General features: G+C 46.2%; 1 protein-coding gene across 1 annotated transcript; it reads left to right on the top strand.

Moving 5' to 3' along the window:
* Nucleotides 1-753: 753 nt before the first annotated feature.
* gpr174 (G protein-coupled receptor 174) lies at nt 754-12,651 on the top strand. Its single transcript, XM_023816364.2, has 2 exons — nt 754-1,074; nt 8,515-12,651. The coding sequence occupies exon 2, from the start codon at nt 8,953-8,955 to the stop codon at nt 9,937-9,939; it is 987 nt and encodes a 328-aa protein (XP_023672132.1). The 5' UTR covers nt 754-1,074; nt 8,515-8,952; the 3' UTR covers nt 9,940-12,651.
* Nucleotides 12,652-16,899: the final 4,248 nt, after the last annotated feature.

Here is a 16,899-nt window from a genome sequence, read left to right as displayed (position 1 = left end):
CAAAACATAAGAACGCACTGCTATTGGTGTTGTTGGACAGTTTTATTGTCCAACACTCCCCTCTTGTGTTAGAAGTACGTTGTTGCAGGCGAAGACGGACGAATCAAAACCACAGTACATGAACTGTAATCCACGAGGTAATATTAAACAGATAAAATGTACCTTAACTATGAGTCTTGAACAGAAACAGTTATGAAAAGTGACGGGAATGTGAGTGTTTATAATGTATTTACTTTTCACATAATCTTGAGATTTGTTTTTCATTTATACGTGGGATTTTCTTTGGGTAATTCATAGGTATTACAGCATTGTTGTTCTTTGAATCTGAATTTGTAACCCAGTTTACTTTGTTAATTAATCCACCTGCTTGCCAGTATGTTACTGATTGCATGGGTGAGATTTTCAAGTGCGTTTCAAATCCCTGTGTGTATGCACTGTAGGCATATAGCTTTGAAACGTTACCATGAATTAAATGCATGCACATATGTCGAAGCATGTACTCCACCTGTGGGTTCAGAAGCATGTTCAGATAGTCCATGAACAATGTGGACGTCTGGATGTTTGTGTGCATGACTGCAGACGTCCCACTGAGAGCTTAGGCGTGCGCTCCATGGTCCACACCTGTTACTTGTAACACACAGCACTTCTATGTTTTGTGTTTCCGTTTTTTTTTTTATGCTCGTTAAAAAAAAAAAGCCACAACAATTTACCCATAATCCCCAGGTACGAGTATGTGGCAGCAGAAGTGGCATCGGGGGGGCGGAGACCTTTGCATTGAGCGTGGTGGCAGAATTGGTCAGTGGAAGAACAGACAAAGAGGAAAATGAGACGGAGAGATAATCAGTTGAAGAAAAAGTGAAAGACGTGGCGTAACAAAGGGTGGAGGCAGAGGGTGAGAGAGTGAGTGAGAGAGGCGGGGGGAGATAGAGAAAGGGGCTGAGCCAAGCACAACAGTGATCTGATGCTTTTAGCTGGGGCTGGAGGAGCACGTGGGCTGGTTAGTGTCACATCCCGCTCATTCGCCAGCAAAGGCAGTGGCTAACGGCGGACGCTCCAAGGCGACACAACACATCGGTAAGGACTCCATCTGCCATATTTTTCTCTGGCTTCTAACTCATAAGAGAGAAACACAGGCACATTCTCATCACGTGTGGGTTTATATAGGTGCGCAGGACAGTGTTTGATTGTATTCTTTGTAGGGGGGGGGGGGGGGGGGAGTGTTAGGGCTCAGATAGTTTTCCAATGCGGTAATGCCCCGTGTGAAGCCTATCTGCAGTTCCGCCTGGCCAGTTCAAGAACTCCAAATATTTTGATTCTATTAGGAAGTGTTTTGTGGAGCGGGGAGGGGGGGTTGCTTTGAGTCTTCAGGAGGGGCTTAAGAAGGACAGATGTTGGGGTCAGGGGCGCAGCTAGAAATTCTGGGCCCCTGACAAAATGCCACCTGCGCAATTTTACACAAAATTTATGTATTTCGTAATGTGTACGTTTTTTAATACGTATATACGTATTCAAGGGCCCCTGTAAAGTGCTGGGCCCCCTATATCTGCCAGGGCATCCATGCCCCAACTGCGACCCTGGGCGGGAGACAAACAGCTAGTCTATTACTGTGTTAAGAAATGGTGGTACGGTTTTCAGTCTAGCGGAATGTTATATTCAGTCTCAGGCGGAACAATGACGCGAATGTGCTGACGAATGGCTGGATCAGATCCTCATGCTCTTTCTTGATTTGAATCACTTGGACTGTAATATGTGATTGTGTCTTCTTTTTGCTAAACATACCGTCAGTAAATCTCAGAAAAATTTCTCACGGTGCTCAGATTTTTCGCTCATGTGTTCACCGCGAGGGTCACATGACCGGCGGTGTGTGATGCTAGAGCGGCGGGCGGGTGGCGGCAGAAACATGAAGAGGCCTGAAAACTGATTCACCGGTTGAGTGTTGGGTGAAAACCCATCCACCCACAGAGGGTTTTCCCAGAAGTACCCTGGGTGAGATGCATGGGGGGGAAAAGAGCTGAAAAAGGGAAAAAGACAGCTGAAAAATAACTGAAATCTGGGTGAAAGGTCATGAAATAATCTCGCAATATGAATTTTATTGTGACCGTACTGTGGCAATGGACATCAAGGGCCAAACAAACTTTGGCAGGGTCTTCGAGAGGTGATCGCACCCTCAAGCTCTATCTCACTGGGCTTCCATCATCAACCAGTACCAGGCTTGAGACCCCCCCCCCCCCCCGGTCACTACATTCCACAGTCCACAGCAACCATCCATTCCATCCTGAATGTCTGTTGGACTCCTGGGCAGCTGAAGGCACCACTAAACGTGTTCTGGGGGGAGAGATCAGGCATGTTTCTGAGCTAGAAGGAAGGTGGGTGGGGAAAGTCCAGGCTGGGTGGTGCTTGATGTCTTGGTCACGACGGCACCCACCCATTGCCTCTATACCTGCCATCCACTGTTGACTTTGACCAGAAGATCGAACAGGTTGACATGCTTCTTAACCTCATATCTGATGATTCAACCTGTGGCCTTTATTAAGACTGAGGATGTAGGTAAGGATGGGATCCACAGCTAGACCCAGGACAGAATGGGGTCCATAGGCATTTTCAGTTCAAGAGTTTATTGTCATATGTACAGTAGAAAAGTGCTTTCTCTGTGCAATGAAATTCTTTCTTTGTTGTCCACACAAAACGCCAAGGTCATATAATAGAAAAAATGGCAAATACACACTTTGAAGTGTAATGTGCAGATGTCGAACAATATTAATTGTGCATTTGTCCAAATTGAAAATGTGCAAAAGAGCTTAATGCGCAAAAATTACAGTATGAGGTAGAATGTGGAGAAATATTAACATTTGTGCAAATGAAGGAGATGTTTGAAAGAACTTAATGAAAACAAGAGAAAGGTGGCATTTGACAGCTGAGCGAGCAAACACATCTGCCATGGTGGGGAGGGGGGGGGTCATGTTTGGAATGATTTTGCTTAACATATAAGCATGCAGGATAGGATGAGGTCCACAGCTGGAGCCAGGACACAGGGAAAGCCACAGTTCTGCTACCCCCCCCCCACCCCACCCCAGCAATCAACATGTGTCACCATAGCAACATTGGGCCAGGCAGAGTCAAAGCAGTCAGCCTGCACCCAGATGGAGCTAAACAAAGCTGACCCACGATGCACTGGGCTCCACAGATCTGCATATCAACATGGAGCAGAGATGGCAGCTGTCCTGCCTGCTTAGCCTCAACGGGAGATGTGTGCTGGTGTCGCTTATCAACCAGTTTGACCCAAATTGGTGCGTGGAATGTGGAAGACCTTGACAGGCACTCTGGAATATCCCAGTGACAAACGCTGGGAAAAAGCCGACCCGTCCTTCCTGTCCTCTCCAGCTGTAACATCACCAGGGCAGTAAATTAAGATGTATGATCAGTAAATGCACTGGGAGCTACTAGAGCTCATAACAACCAATCACTCAGAATGGCCGACGCCCTTTGCTGCACCTGATACTTATCTCATTTACAGTACCTGGCACCTTTATCCAAAGGAACTTACAGGAGAGGAAAGGGTTCAATTTATGTCTGCACTCACGGATTCAAGCCTACAAACTTTGCGCTGTTAGCATAATTCTCTACTTGTCAAGCTACAGATGGCCAGCAAACTCGTTAGCATGTGGCTATCGAGCAGAGTAACAAAAGTAACAAAAGCTTATGGCGCAACGACGGTAAGATGCAGTCAGTGCTTGGTGCGATGTACAATGACTGAGCCACGCTGAATGTCTGGGTGGGGGCTTCCTTACTAACTGTTCAAAGAACAACTGAAGGATGAAGCAGGAAGTCAGAAGCTGGATGGGTTCCAACCCAAGGGTGTTTGACGGGTGTTTTGCTTAACATACATTTCTGTGAAGAAGCAGAAAACTTCCCCTTTTCATTTTTTCCTGTTGTAGAAAACCGTAGGTGGTCGGCAGAGACCGTCATGGACATGGTGCTCTGTGGCCTAACTGTGAAACCTCCAAGGTTGTGGGATCAATTCCGAATCACAGCTTAGTATGTGTGAAATCTGCATGCTCTCTCTGTGTTTGCTTTGTGTGAGATAAATGAGTAAATGATTCTGCGTGGATTCCTTCTGGATTCCTCTCACAGTCCAAAAATATGCCCATAGTGAGTCCACTGGTTCCCTGCCTCGGAACCAGTGCAGCCTGGGATTCTGGGTTAACACTGCAACCCTGTACTGGGTTAGTGGTGTGAAGGATGTATACAGATGAAATCCTTCGGCTTTGACTATGCTGCTCCTACATTTGTACATTGTCGGATTATATAAACAGAAAGATGCAGTGTTGTTTCACAGTCCTTGGTTATTTTAAAACACTAATAACATGTCAGAAGGGCAGTTTGTTACAATGTGTCATAATGTTCTGTTGCTGCAAGGAAGCGCAACTTTGCCTGCTAAGCAGCATGTGATCAATGCATTAGGAAATCCTAAATTCTAAAGTTTAAAAAGTTCGGCATTACAGAGGCCTGAGCCCACAGGGAATTGCACCAACCTTTATAAATGACTATTTTGCAAAACAAAGTGTTTAGTGAAATTCATAGCATCTGGCTATACACACAACAAACCACATGCTAAATTTTAGCTATCCAGGATCTACCTTTCTTATGTGAAAATTACCAGCTTTTCAAGAATACTATAATTGGTGGAAACATACACAGAAAATATAAAAACACCCCTGACGGGGCATAATCAAGACTACGCAATAAAAAAAATTTCTCCAAATTATCAACCAGAAATTGCTTTATATCTATAACGGCAGACAAATGGGAAGAAGACCTCAACATTAATGTCAATAATTATTACTGGAGAAAAATCTTCACATTAACTAAAGATCTCAGAGCTCATGCCCATCACCTTCACAATCGACAGAGGCTCACATCACCTTCGTTAAAATGTTGCCATGCATCCCCAGCAACTCAAGGCAGGATATAGAAACTCAACCGATTTTGGCTCCTGAAGGCAGGGCTCGGAAGTTTGGCCATGTGTTCCTGTGAGGGCTACTCAAAAGTCTGAAGCAACATGCTTAAGTGGGAAGTGGTGAGCATGTTACTGTACCTCTGTTTTTTTCATACAGGAAGGTGCCTGTCTACATTTTGGTTTCTGTAATTAGTGACACTGGCTCTCCTGGCTACCTTGAACCCTTCAGACCCTCTGAAGTGTATCAGCTAGTTGCAGCCATACGTCTGGAGCTCCCTGGTGACAATGTGGTGGCCTAAATCTGGCTTTGCTTGCATCAGCGTCGTCAAACCAAAAGTCAATTAACATTACTTTTGTGAGGGGATGTGGGTGGAGGGGCCTCGATTCTCTTTGGTGCATGGAAGTTGAGATCTGGGGTGAGAGTTTAGATCACTCAGACCACGTCAGGCCCATAGCCTGAAACAGATTTCATGGGGTCTCCTGCACCCCTAGCAATAGGTCCTCCACAGTAGTAGATTTTGCCGACTAGGGAGGGGAGGACTCAGACTAATTTTAGGGTTCAAACCTTAATATTACTACCTGTCTACGTGTCTGGTCTGCATTTTGGTTCTATTCTATCAGCCACACCTGTGATGCCACGTCTCAACTCATTATTGAAGCCCTCGATAAGCTGGTTCAGACCTGCAGGTGATGGACCAAAACAAAGTGATGGAAGCTGCTGGGGGTCTGGAAAGCTGAGGATTGGGCTGAGGATCCCTGGGAAAACGACCAGAAATGCAGCTCTTGCGTACCAGAGAAATAAACAGGAACCAGACTTAGCACAGTAAGATATAGCTGAGGTACCAGCCTCCGCACAGGCTAAACTAGTCTCAGTCATAGACTGAGGGTCTGGGCGATAATACAAAAATGCGGGACCGGTCTTACAAGCCCTGCCCGACTCTGCCTCACCCATGGCTGGCACGTGCAGGGTTGTATGTGTGCTCAAGTGTAAACTGACCAGAGCCTGTGGTCGCATTTCATATGAGGCATAACAAATGTGCAATTTCATTTGACTAACCAAAACGAGGAGACGGTGTTAAAGTGCTACACCTGCGACAGGCGCAAAGCAAACAGAGAGATGGGAGATGATACGACTCGACGTAACGTGAAACCATCTGTTGTCATGGGCCGTGGAATGTATCTAACCACATATGTAACTCCACATATTATGACAGGACATCACATGACAGAAAGAGGGGGTAGAAAAACAGGTGTTATGATAAAGAGCAGAGGAGGTTAAATCTGAAATGTTCATGTGACAGGCCCATTTCCATGATGACAATGTTATTAGTGATGCACCGAAGTCGAAAATTTGACCCAGTACCGATAACCAATATATTTTTGTTACCGATACTAATAACCGGCTGACTTAGTGGAATGACGTTACATCATTGTTTCAGCAGTTGTGTCTTTAGCTCTGGTGCTGCTAACTTTGAATATTGATAAATGCTGATGAAGACAATATGTAACACAGACTAATAATAAGGAATCATGAGAAATAATCTCGATTCTGAGTGAAAAAAATTATGATTCATATTTTACCCACAATTGTGCAGCCCTACTAATCATTGTATGTCTCTGTTGAAGACATAATGAGGCAAAAAAAACACAACGTTAGCCAAATAAGTCTAAATACCAAGGGTATGCACAGTGCATACAGGCATACAGCTGCTGAGCCGCTAACATGACTAACTGCTAACACAGCTAAACGATAACATGTGTAAAGGCTAACATGGTTAACTGCTAACAGCTAAACAATAACACGTGTAAAGGCTAACATGGTTAACTGCTAACAGCTAAACGATAACGTGGCAAAAGGCTTGCATGGCTAACAGCTAACACAGCTAAATGATAACGCGGATAAAGCAGCACTCTCAAGTGGAGTGAGATTACATCTGTCTGGGGTGCAGCGTGTGTCTCACGGCCAAGGTGTGACACTTGAGAGCCGTTCTTGCTACAGTCATCAAATCTTGCTCTGTCACTTCCGCCTTGTCCGCACGTTTGTACAAATCCATGTAATGATGTGCTTGCAGTGGGATCACATGCAACAAATGCTATTTTCTGATTAGCTGGTACATGGCTTTTAACTCTGTATAACCCGGGACACCTTGGTGGGCGTTATGAGCCTTGATCATGGGATTTAAACTGGCAACCTTTTCATCACAGGCACAATGTCCTGACTTTCTGAGCCGTACCCTGCACAAAATAGGTACAAGCTACAGGAGAACTGCATTGGTGGTCAGCTGTGTTAGCAGTTAACCACGTCAACCTTTACAGGGCTGTCAAATCTGAGGCATCCTGCGTGAGACACATGCATTTCAACTAGTTCACATGCTCACACTCCACACCTTGTGTTTCTCATGCTGAGATGTAAGAGATAAGGGTCTGCTAAGTAAATTAGTTTGGACCTTATTATTGTGGTCTAAGGTGACCTAGAAGAGAATCTGCAAATAGATCAGAATGTGACCCATGGCCTCCTCAGACTTAGCTGCCAGTTGCTATGACAACCTAAAAAGATAGCTCCCAACACAGGGAGCCTCGTTCCCATCGCACCACGTGCACCTGCATCACACAAACAAGCTGCCTTTCAGCCATATTTCCTCTTTCTCTTGAATCTCCCGAAACAGGCGTGGTAAAAACGCGTGGGGTGCTAAACAGCGGCAGGGCTGATGGAAATCACATGCAAAGTATGGCCAGCGTGTCACGGAGCCATTCCAGGGGCCTGCAGGATGCAGGCTGCATCGCACAGATGCTGCCTTTGTGCTCGGCTCTTGATGGTTTATAGATTGGTCCAGGGTGGACTGGGGGGGGTGGGAGGGGCAGGGGGGACTTTTCTAGTTCCTCTTTGCCCGTGTGACAGTCGGTGTGAAGTTTCTTTTAAACTTCAGGAGTTCCCTGAAGTCTGTGAAATCCCGTTGCCAACTGTGAAACAATGAGCATCATTTGTCCAAAATGGGATGCAATGAACAAGGAAAAGGAACCAAAATAGTAGCCATGTACATATGAAACAGTATCCAGTTTAATGTTGTTGTTGTTACTGTTAGGCCACATATCTGGAGCGGGCCCTTGTGCCTGTATAGATGCATTGAAACATTGAAGCAGTGTTTCCTAATCCGATTGTTGAGGGCCAGCAGACAATCTGACAGGGAGCTGGGAGGGAGCAAAAACATGGACTGTCTGGCAGGGAGCTGGGAGGGAGCAAAAAGATGGACTGTCTGACGGGGAGCTGGGAGGGAGCAAAAACATGGACCGTCTGGCAGGGAGCTGGGAGGGAGCAAAAACATGGACCGTCTGGCAGGGAGCTGGGAGGGAGCAAAAACATGGACTGTCTGTGGGTCCCTGAGGACAGGTTGGGATACACTCCACTAAAGGATTTCAACAGGATGTAAGGAATCCGTAATCCACAAAATGAATGAACCCGTTACATGATTTTCAAGTATCTTGCATAGACAGTGTTGAGGATATTTCCTAGAACACAGGATGAAGTCACAGCTTTTAATCACTGGTTTATCTTCCAGGAACTTACACACCGAGCACGTTGCCTTCCACCCTTCGCTGACAGAGACTGGAGAGCAGCGCCCTCATCCTGTGCCCTGATGCCACCATCTACCACCATCTTCATGAAAACTGAGGGTGGAGAACATCCCCTTCTGTTTGGATGCTGAGAAGGTTATAGTGTTTTTCCTGACAGACATGACCTGACTAGTATAAGTATGGAGGATATGGAACAGTAGGCTGGACAAACATCTCACAATCATGAAGGTTTTTAGACAACTCCTCGAAGGAATCCAGGTTTCTTCTCAGAGGGTATCATAACCTCCAGAGGATGTTACGAGTCTTACTCCATCTTGGATTATCGCTTCGACTCCATTCAGGACTTTAGAGGACAAAAACAGTCAAGAAGCTTGACACCCCCAAGGGAGTTGGCTTCTTGGACTTGGTCGCTGAGCCGAAAAATGAATGACAGCGACAACATGAGCAAGTGTGGGAACATGGACGAGCTGAAGAACTACCAGCACTTCACGTATGCGGTGATCTACACGGTGATCCTGGTACCCGGGCTCATCGGCAATGTGCTGGCCCTGTGGGTGTTCCATGCCTACGTGAAGGAGACCAAGAAGGCGGTGATCTTCATGATCAACCTGGCCGTGGCGGACCTGCTCCAGGTCCTCTCGCTACCATTGAGGATCTACTACTACCTGAACAAGTCCTGGGCGTTCGGGCACTTCCTCTGCATCGTCTGCTTCTACCTGAAGTATGTCAACATGTATGCCAGCATCTATTTCCTGGCCTGCATCAGTGTGCGCCGATGCATGCTGATCATCTACCCGCTGCGTTACAGCTCCTCCAGCCGCCGGCTGGACCGCGGCCTTTGCGTAGCCGGCTGGGTGGTGGTCTTCCTGGGCTGCCTGCCTTTCCCGCTGCTGCGGAAGAACCCTGGACCGGACTCAGAGAGCTGCTTTGCGGAGCTGCCCATGATGGACCTGATGCCAGGCACTGGCGTGGTGCTCATCTGCATGGCAGAGCTGCTGGGTTTCCTGCTGCCACTGGGCCTGGTGCTCACCTGCTCGTGGCACATGGTAGCCAGCCTGCGCGAGAAGAACGTGGTGCTGCAGGACAGCGGCGAGAAGCGCAAGGCCCTGAAGATGGTGCTGAGCTGTGCCGCCGTCTTCCTGGTCTGCTTCGCCCCCTACCACCTTACCTTTCCGCTGGACTTCCTGGCGAAGGCCAACGCTGTGAAGAACTGTGCCTTCCAGGACTTCATCCGCCGCTGCCACCCGGTCACCCTCTGCCTGGCCAGCCTCAACTCCTGCCTGGACCCTATCATGTACTACTTCACCACCGACGAGTTCAAGCGCAGGCTGTCCAGGCAGGAGCTGCAGGAGAGCTTCCCGCTGCGCAGGATCTCCTGCATGAGCGAGGAGGCGGTGCTCAGGTCGTAGCACGCGGGGGTGTGACTGAGGGCCCGTCATGTTAGCCCGCCGGAGGACTGACACGTCCCCGTGGTACACAAGAGCGACTGATTTACGTGCCACGGAGTCACAGCCGGCAAAGGAAGAAGGTCAGACCTCAGAAGGACGACTTTAATCTTCACGGACCAACCTGTCATGGCATTTGGATTATATTGTGAGATTTGATAGATGGACTAATTACTGTGACATTTGCCAAGGGAGAGGGGTGGGGGAAAAAGAAGCTATTTTTTCACTTATTTAATATTGTGTGGGCATTTAGGTCATAATGGAGGATACTGTAGCTCATGCAGCTTCTATTGTATCAATAGACAATGAGTCAACGGGTGAGCTCATAATAAAAGAAAATGGCAACAAAGAAAGGTCAGCCCGTGATTACAGTGGCACATCACAGATACAAACTAATCACACTTCATATTCACAATTAACAATCATGTTAGTTAGCTAACTAGCTAGCTATCAATGTTAAGTTGTAAAAATTAGCAATATAAATGTAATCCATACAGTCTATTCAATCCATTCGAATCATGAATACAAGTATTAAGTAGCACAAACGTAAATGCTAGTTAAATGGATGACTTCATGAGACATCTTTTCATTGGTTAATTACATGTCACATGCTATCAGTAGGCAGGAGAATGGGAATATTCCATCTGTAGTAAAACGTCACCATCTTCAAAAAGTGCAGACACTAGCGGCTAAAACTGTGGAAACGCTTCCAAATTTTAGACATCGCGGAACTTTATTCCAGTTTACCCCAGTTACTTATTTAATTGTCCAATGTATGATATTTGTAGGCATTCTTTGTAGTAATTTTTAAAGCGTAACGCCAAACATGTTAGGTGTTGATGCAGGCTCACTTCCTTAAGATTCCCCGTGAAACTAGCATACGAGGAATCAAAGCGAAAGAGACCAACTTGGAATGAGTGCGTGACCCCCCCCCCCCCCCCAGTTCCCTCTCTAAGGGTGTTTTAGGGGCAGGAGTTGTCAAAACAGAGTTAATGACATATTCTGGGAAATCAGGAAGAACAACGGAGGCCTCCGGGGGGCGCCACTCAGCTGCCGTCTCCCCACAGCATGTGCTTTTAATTAATGGAGTCCATTTAAAGAAGGCATCCTTAGAGTCCGTATTGCTTTAGATAACGTGTGCAGCTACAGTGACGGATGACACCTTCCAACCTCCCACACCCTGCATTACTCATGCAAGCCCCCCCCCCCAAAAAAAAACACTAAATAATAAATAAAAGAACCATTATTTATGTATCTAGGCAACATTTATAAAATGCACTTTTCTTAACAACCCCTTTCAGAATGTTCCTCCAGAGATTTCATTTTCTGATGTATATATTATTCAAACAAAACATACATAGCACTTAATCTTTCTGTTTTGGATAGGGGCTTCAAACTTCGACCGTCTTTTTTCACAGGCACAGAAAATCCTTCTAAAACTCGATTGTTTATATGAATACAGGAAATGGGGCCAAACAAGATTCCCCTGATGAACTAGTAATCCTGATTTTCCTCACATAATAGATGATAAATTATAGCACAATCACCCATTTATTATTAATCCCAGCTGACTTGATTGGCCAATGTGGGACGCCTTTGCTAGCATTGCATTAAAGGGACCAGGCTTGTTGTTAAAGAGCAGTGCTGGTTGAAGTCCACGTAATGCCCTAGGCAGGATTCACCATGCGCCCCCCCCCTTCATCTCCCAGTCTCACTTTCTCTGACAGTTCCTCCTAGGGGGTTGCAGGGGAGGGGGGGGGTGCGGTTTGCTAAGTCAGTACACTGGACAGTTACCCATTTTGCCTTTGCCAGGATCTGCCTGTGATTAAGAGGTTTCGGGGTTCTGGTCCCGTATGACACCTTGTGAAGAGTTATAATGTCGCTTTGGCCTCTTCAGACACTGGGCTCTGCTTTGGTGTATATTTTAGCTATACGTGTGAGTATAACATACTTAATCACAGCCTCCTTGGAACAAAATGGATTTGGCTCATTTCACCCTCATCCTGTCATTTGGATGGTATATCCCATCAACTTGGGTTTGTTTTAGGCCTTTGGCAGCAAATCCTTTTATCAGTCCACTTGAACGGTCTCCATTCCTTATCATGCAAAAAATACAGAGGAGACTATGATGAAAAAAGGGGTGAATCGATAGTCTGATACTATAGTGGCTGATGTACTTGTACTTATAATCATGAAAAAATCTGATGTCATGCAATGACATATCAGCGATTTTGTTAACAAGCAAAATAAACGGGACAACAAAAACGTCTGCAGTGTAAAAGTACGACAAATTTAATGACAAAAACCAAAGTACAGTGGGGACTGCAACCTGTGCTCTGCTAAAATATCAAGAGGTATGAAAACAAGTTCATATAACACATGGAATCTAATTAAATATCCAAAAACTGCATATAAGAAAGAGTGTAAGGAAACTGCTACCAGTGGCATTCTGCAACAACTCACCGTGCAGCAAGCAATGTCAAACAACAATCCTCCTGCATGAAAATAATAAAATTGTTCAAGCATAATGTCATAATGGTAGCATGTGGAGAACCTTCTGAGGTGATACGTGGTGTAAAACATTTTAGATAGTTGCCAGTCCGCTGAGCCATCATTTTTCACATGGCATAATGGCTTTGTTTTTTTGCCTAAAAATGAAGCCCCCCCCCCCCCCCCAGTGCCATTTGCCTGTGTATGGGGGGGGTATTCCAAGTGTGAATACTGTCTGTGTTCACAGAGACGTGTATGGTACAGCGCTGTGTAAAAGCACCGTGTCTATTTGTAAAAACAGGACGCAGTTTCATGTTTAGTTACTCATACACAGGTGTAAATGTTTGGCGAATGAAAAGAGGTCACATGGGGTCCTGGATTCGGCACTCGCACGTCAGCCTAGTCGCCAGTGTTCCTCTTTTGGTGACGCGGCACAGGAAGCCAGAAGCACAAACAGCGGCGCGTTACAGACTCTAAAGCCGGCAGCTACGAGGTCTTTTACGCGATTCCGCAGTGTGCTGTGGGCACCACGGAAATGCAACTCTTCTTGGGTCATCATGTCTGTCAGTGTTAGAACATAAGAACATAAGAACATAAGAAATTTACAAACGAGAGGAGGCCATTCGGCCCATCAAGCTCGTCTGGGGAGAACTTAACTAATAGCTCAGAGTTGTTAAAATCTTATCCAGCTCTGATTGAAGGAACCCAGGGTTTTAGCTTGTGCTACACTAACAGGAAGACTATTCCATACTCTAACTACACGCTGTGTAAAGAAGTGCTTCCTCGAATTCGTTTTAAAATGTTCTCCCGCTAATTTCCACTTATGGCCACGAGTTCTAGTATTTAAACTAATACTGAAATAGGCATTTGGCTGAACAGCATCCAGACCCGTTAGAATCTTATAGACCTGGATCATGTCCCCCCTTAGTCTCCTTTGCTCGAGGCTAAACAGATTCACCTCAGCTAACCTCTCCTCATAAGACATTCCAAGACCAGGAATCATTCTCGTAGCCCTCCGTTGCACCTTTTCTAAGGCAGCAATGTTCTTCTTAAGGTATGGTAACCAAACCTGCACACAGTATTCTAGGTGGGGTCTTACCAAGGAATTATATAAATGTAACATCACCTCCCTTGACTTAAACTCCACACACCTAGAGATATAACCCAACATTCTATTGGCCTTTTTTATTGCTTCCCCACACTGGCGAGAGTGGGACATGGAAGCATCAACAATTCTCCAAAACCTCGCGCCGACGAAGGAGAAAAATCCAGCAAAGTCTGACACTGGGCTCCAGCCCTGGACTGGACATCTGAAAGTGGATCACCCCCCCATCCCCAGACGCTCTGCACGATTCATTGTGGGGAACCTCAAAGTTCAGGGCTGATTTTTAATCCAAGTCCAGCCCTGCCAGGAGCCACGCCAGACCCAGACTCAGACCCAGACCCCTATGCACCCCTGTAGACGCCATCTAAACCAAAGGTCTGGCCAGAAGTTGGGCTGGCTGGAAATCAGCGTGGGGCCGCTGCGGCTTTCCTGTCGCGCTTGTGGCGGCTGCTTCGCATAGCACAGAAAAGGCAGCAGCACACCGGGCCAGTGTTAGTGTAGGCACCATGGCGAGCAGCCATCAGACACCAGCTGATCACTTCAAGGGAATCAACAGATAATAAGGCATTAAGGTGGCCCCCGTCCTGTCTGTCAGCACCAAAATAATAATACCCCACTTTGAAGTTTTATCAGTAACTAGGGCCCTGTTGTTTTTTTATTTTGGGGGTGGGGGGATGTGTGTAGATGCTTTAAGAACAAAAGAACATGAGAAATTTACAAATGAGAGGAGGCCATTTGGCCCATCAAGCTTGTTTGGGGAGAACTTAACTAATAGCTCAGAGTTGTCTTATCTATCTCATCTAGCTCTGATTTAAAGGAACCCAGGGTTTTAGCTTGCACTACACTAACAGGACTACTATTCCATACTCTAAATATAGAAGTATATAGAATTGCTTTCTCAAACCCAGTCTAAAATGTTCTCCCGCTAATTTCTACCTATGGCCACGAGTTCTTGTTTTTGAACTAATATTAAAGTGGCCATTTGGCTTAACAGCATCCAGACCTGTTAGAATCTTATATACCTGGATCATGTCCCCCCTTAGTCTCCTTTGCTCGAGGCTGAACAGATTCAGCTCAGAAGATCTCTATGGTCTGTTCGGTACTAACTCCTAACTGAGAGACAGTGCAGCATGTGCAATTTGTGAAAATATCAGTAACTGAAAAGCTGAGTGGTTTGGTGCCCTGCCACCTTCCTCCTATCAGACTATGTGCCACAAACTGACACCTGTTAGTTGGACTGGGAGAGGTGTCGGTTACATTTATCCCAGCTTCAAAAACAGGCAGGGCAGATAAGCACTCTGAGCTCAGAGCTTGTTGACCGTGCTTGGTGCAAAAGAAACACCGAACGACCCACGTTTCCCACCTCTGGATCTCCAAGAGGCCACTGTGCCGCTGGCGATTCTCTCCCACAGCGTAACAACCTTCTTGTTCTCGGTGAAACTCAGGGTAAGCTGCAGCGGCTCATTTCCTGTTTGCACTTCTTGCCGTGCCGACAATCTGGAAAAATGACGGCCATATTGGCACGTCCGCAGCCACAAGTTTCTGTACGTGGGCCCCCATCCGTCGTCCTGACCGGCCTTGATCTTGCACACAACAGGCCGGGCTCAGTTACAGGGACGACCACCATGAGACACCTAAACAGCAGCTGAGGGGAAGGGGGGGGGGGGGGTCTGCCCTGTACCATTTTGACTCAGAAGAGGGGCTTGAATGAGCTGCAGGAAACGGGGGCTGTACAAGGGCAAAGCGAAGCTGGCCTTACCATGCAGTGACTACATGACGCATGTGATGCGACACTCTTGCACCGACTGGTGCGAGCGCTCTCATGCAATGACAGAACCCCTAACACCGCTGCACAAGCAGTGTCACAGACGGCCATCCTGAAACTGCGCAATGGCTCCTCCCACAGCAGCACCGGGGTATTACACATCTAACCGGCTCAGCCCGGTCCCCGCAGGTGGCCTCTAGCCAGTGTTGCCTGGTACACTGCTCCCCCGCAAAGTCAGTGTCAGAAGTCAGCAGTGGGTGGAGACGCGCCAAGCCGCCAGACCGTACCGGGGCTGCAGAAGTCCCATTTCCCCTCTACAACCTCATGATATTTCCTCAGTCTGCTCTTGTTTACTTGCTTTACAGCACGCAGGGCTTATACACAGTGCTTAAAAATGGCTGATGGCACTCAAAGGAAAGTCCAGAATATGGAAGCAAAACAGCACGGGGGACAAGGGGATCAGGTGTTTATTCCCTTTGACAGGTCCGAGAAGCATGTACCCGTCAAAGAGCCTGCAAGACTGAGGCTTACTGTTGCTTGAATGCACCATATTTCATCAGAACTTACACAAGACTATTTGGAGTTCACTAGTTCACTTCTGGTGGATACTGCTGTGTGTGAGGATTCAGCGTTGGTATTTGGCTCCCCCTACTGAACACAAACATTGGAGACAAAATGTCTCCATAAATTCAGGTCGATTGAGCAACATCAATGGGATCAGGGCTGCTGCAAGCAGCGTTAATTTCGCCGATGAAAAGTATGGCGATAATTATTTGTCTAAGATGATTTTTAATTGATGAAAATGAGACAATGAAATAAAAATGAATGGTAACACTTTACAGTTTGGTTCCTTAGTAACTCTTACCAAGTACAAATCATGAACAAGAGATAAAAGATGTGTTATGATTCATTAATGACAAATAAACAAGAGATTGGTATTTAACTTTTTGTGTTATTCATTATTTGTTCCTTCAGTAGATCACAAAGTTTTATTTAACACATATACTAAAAGATATATTAACTGGTTTAAATAACTGATCTGAAACAATTCATTAATGATAAATGAATATCAGATCAATGTATGAGTACATTAATTAATCAAACAGGTAAGTAGCGACAAGTTCCCATGTCTGTTTTTACTATAGCAAACCTACACGGGTTGGACAATGAAACTGCAATCCACATAATGGAAGACATATCAGAAATCAAAAGGGGACAAATTGTTGGTGGAGCATCTGTGACCAGGTCAGCAAACCTTTGTGTCGTATTGAGAGTCGCAGTATCCAGGGAAATGTCAGCGTACCATTGCAATGCACCACATCCAACAGGAGTAACTGTGAACGCAAGAGGAAGCTGTCTGAAAGGGATGTCCGGGCACTAACCTGGATTGTACCCAAAAAACATAAAGCCATAGCTGCCCGTCTCGCTGCAGAACTAAATGCACACCTAGACTCTCCTGTTTCCACCAAAACTGTTTGTCAGGAGCTCCACGGGTCAATATTCATGGTCGGACTGCTATAGCTAAATATTTGGTCACTGGTGCCAATGCCAAGCGTCCGTGTCA

Source organism: Paramormyrops kingsleyae, chromosome 10, assembly GCF_048594095.1.
Source record: "Paramormyrops kingsleyae isolate MSU_618 chromosome 10, PKINGS_0.4, whole genome shotgun sequence".
Lineage (NCBI taxonomy): Eukaryota > Metazoa > Chordata > Actinopteri > Osteoglossiformes > Mormyridae > Paramormyrops > Paramormyrops kingsleyae.
The sequence above is the reverse complement of the archived record's forward strand: the minus strand, read 5'-3'. Positions and strand labels throughout refer to the sequence as shown.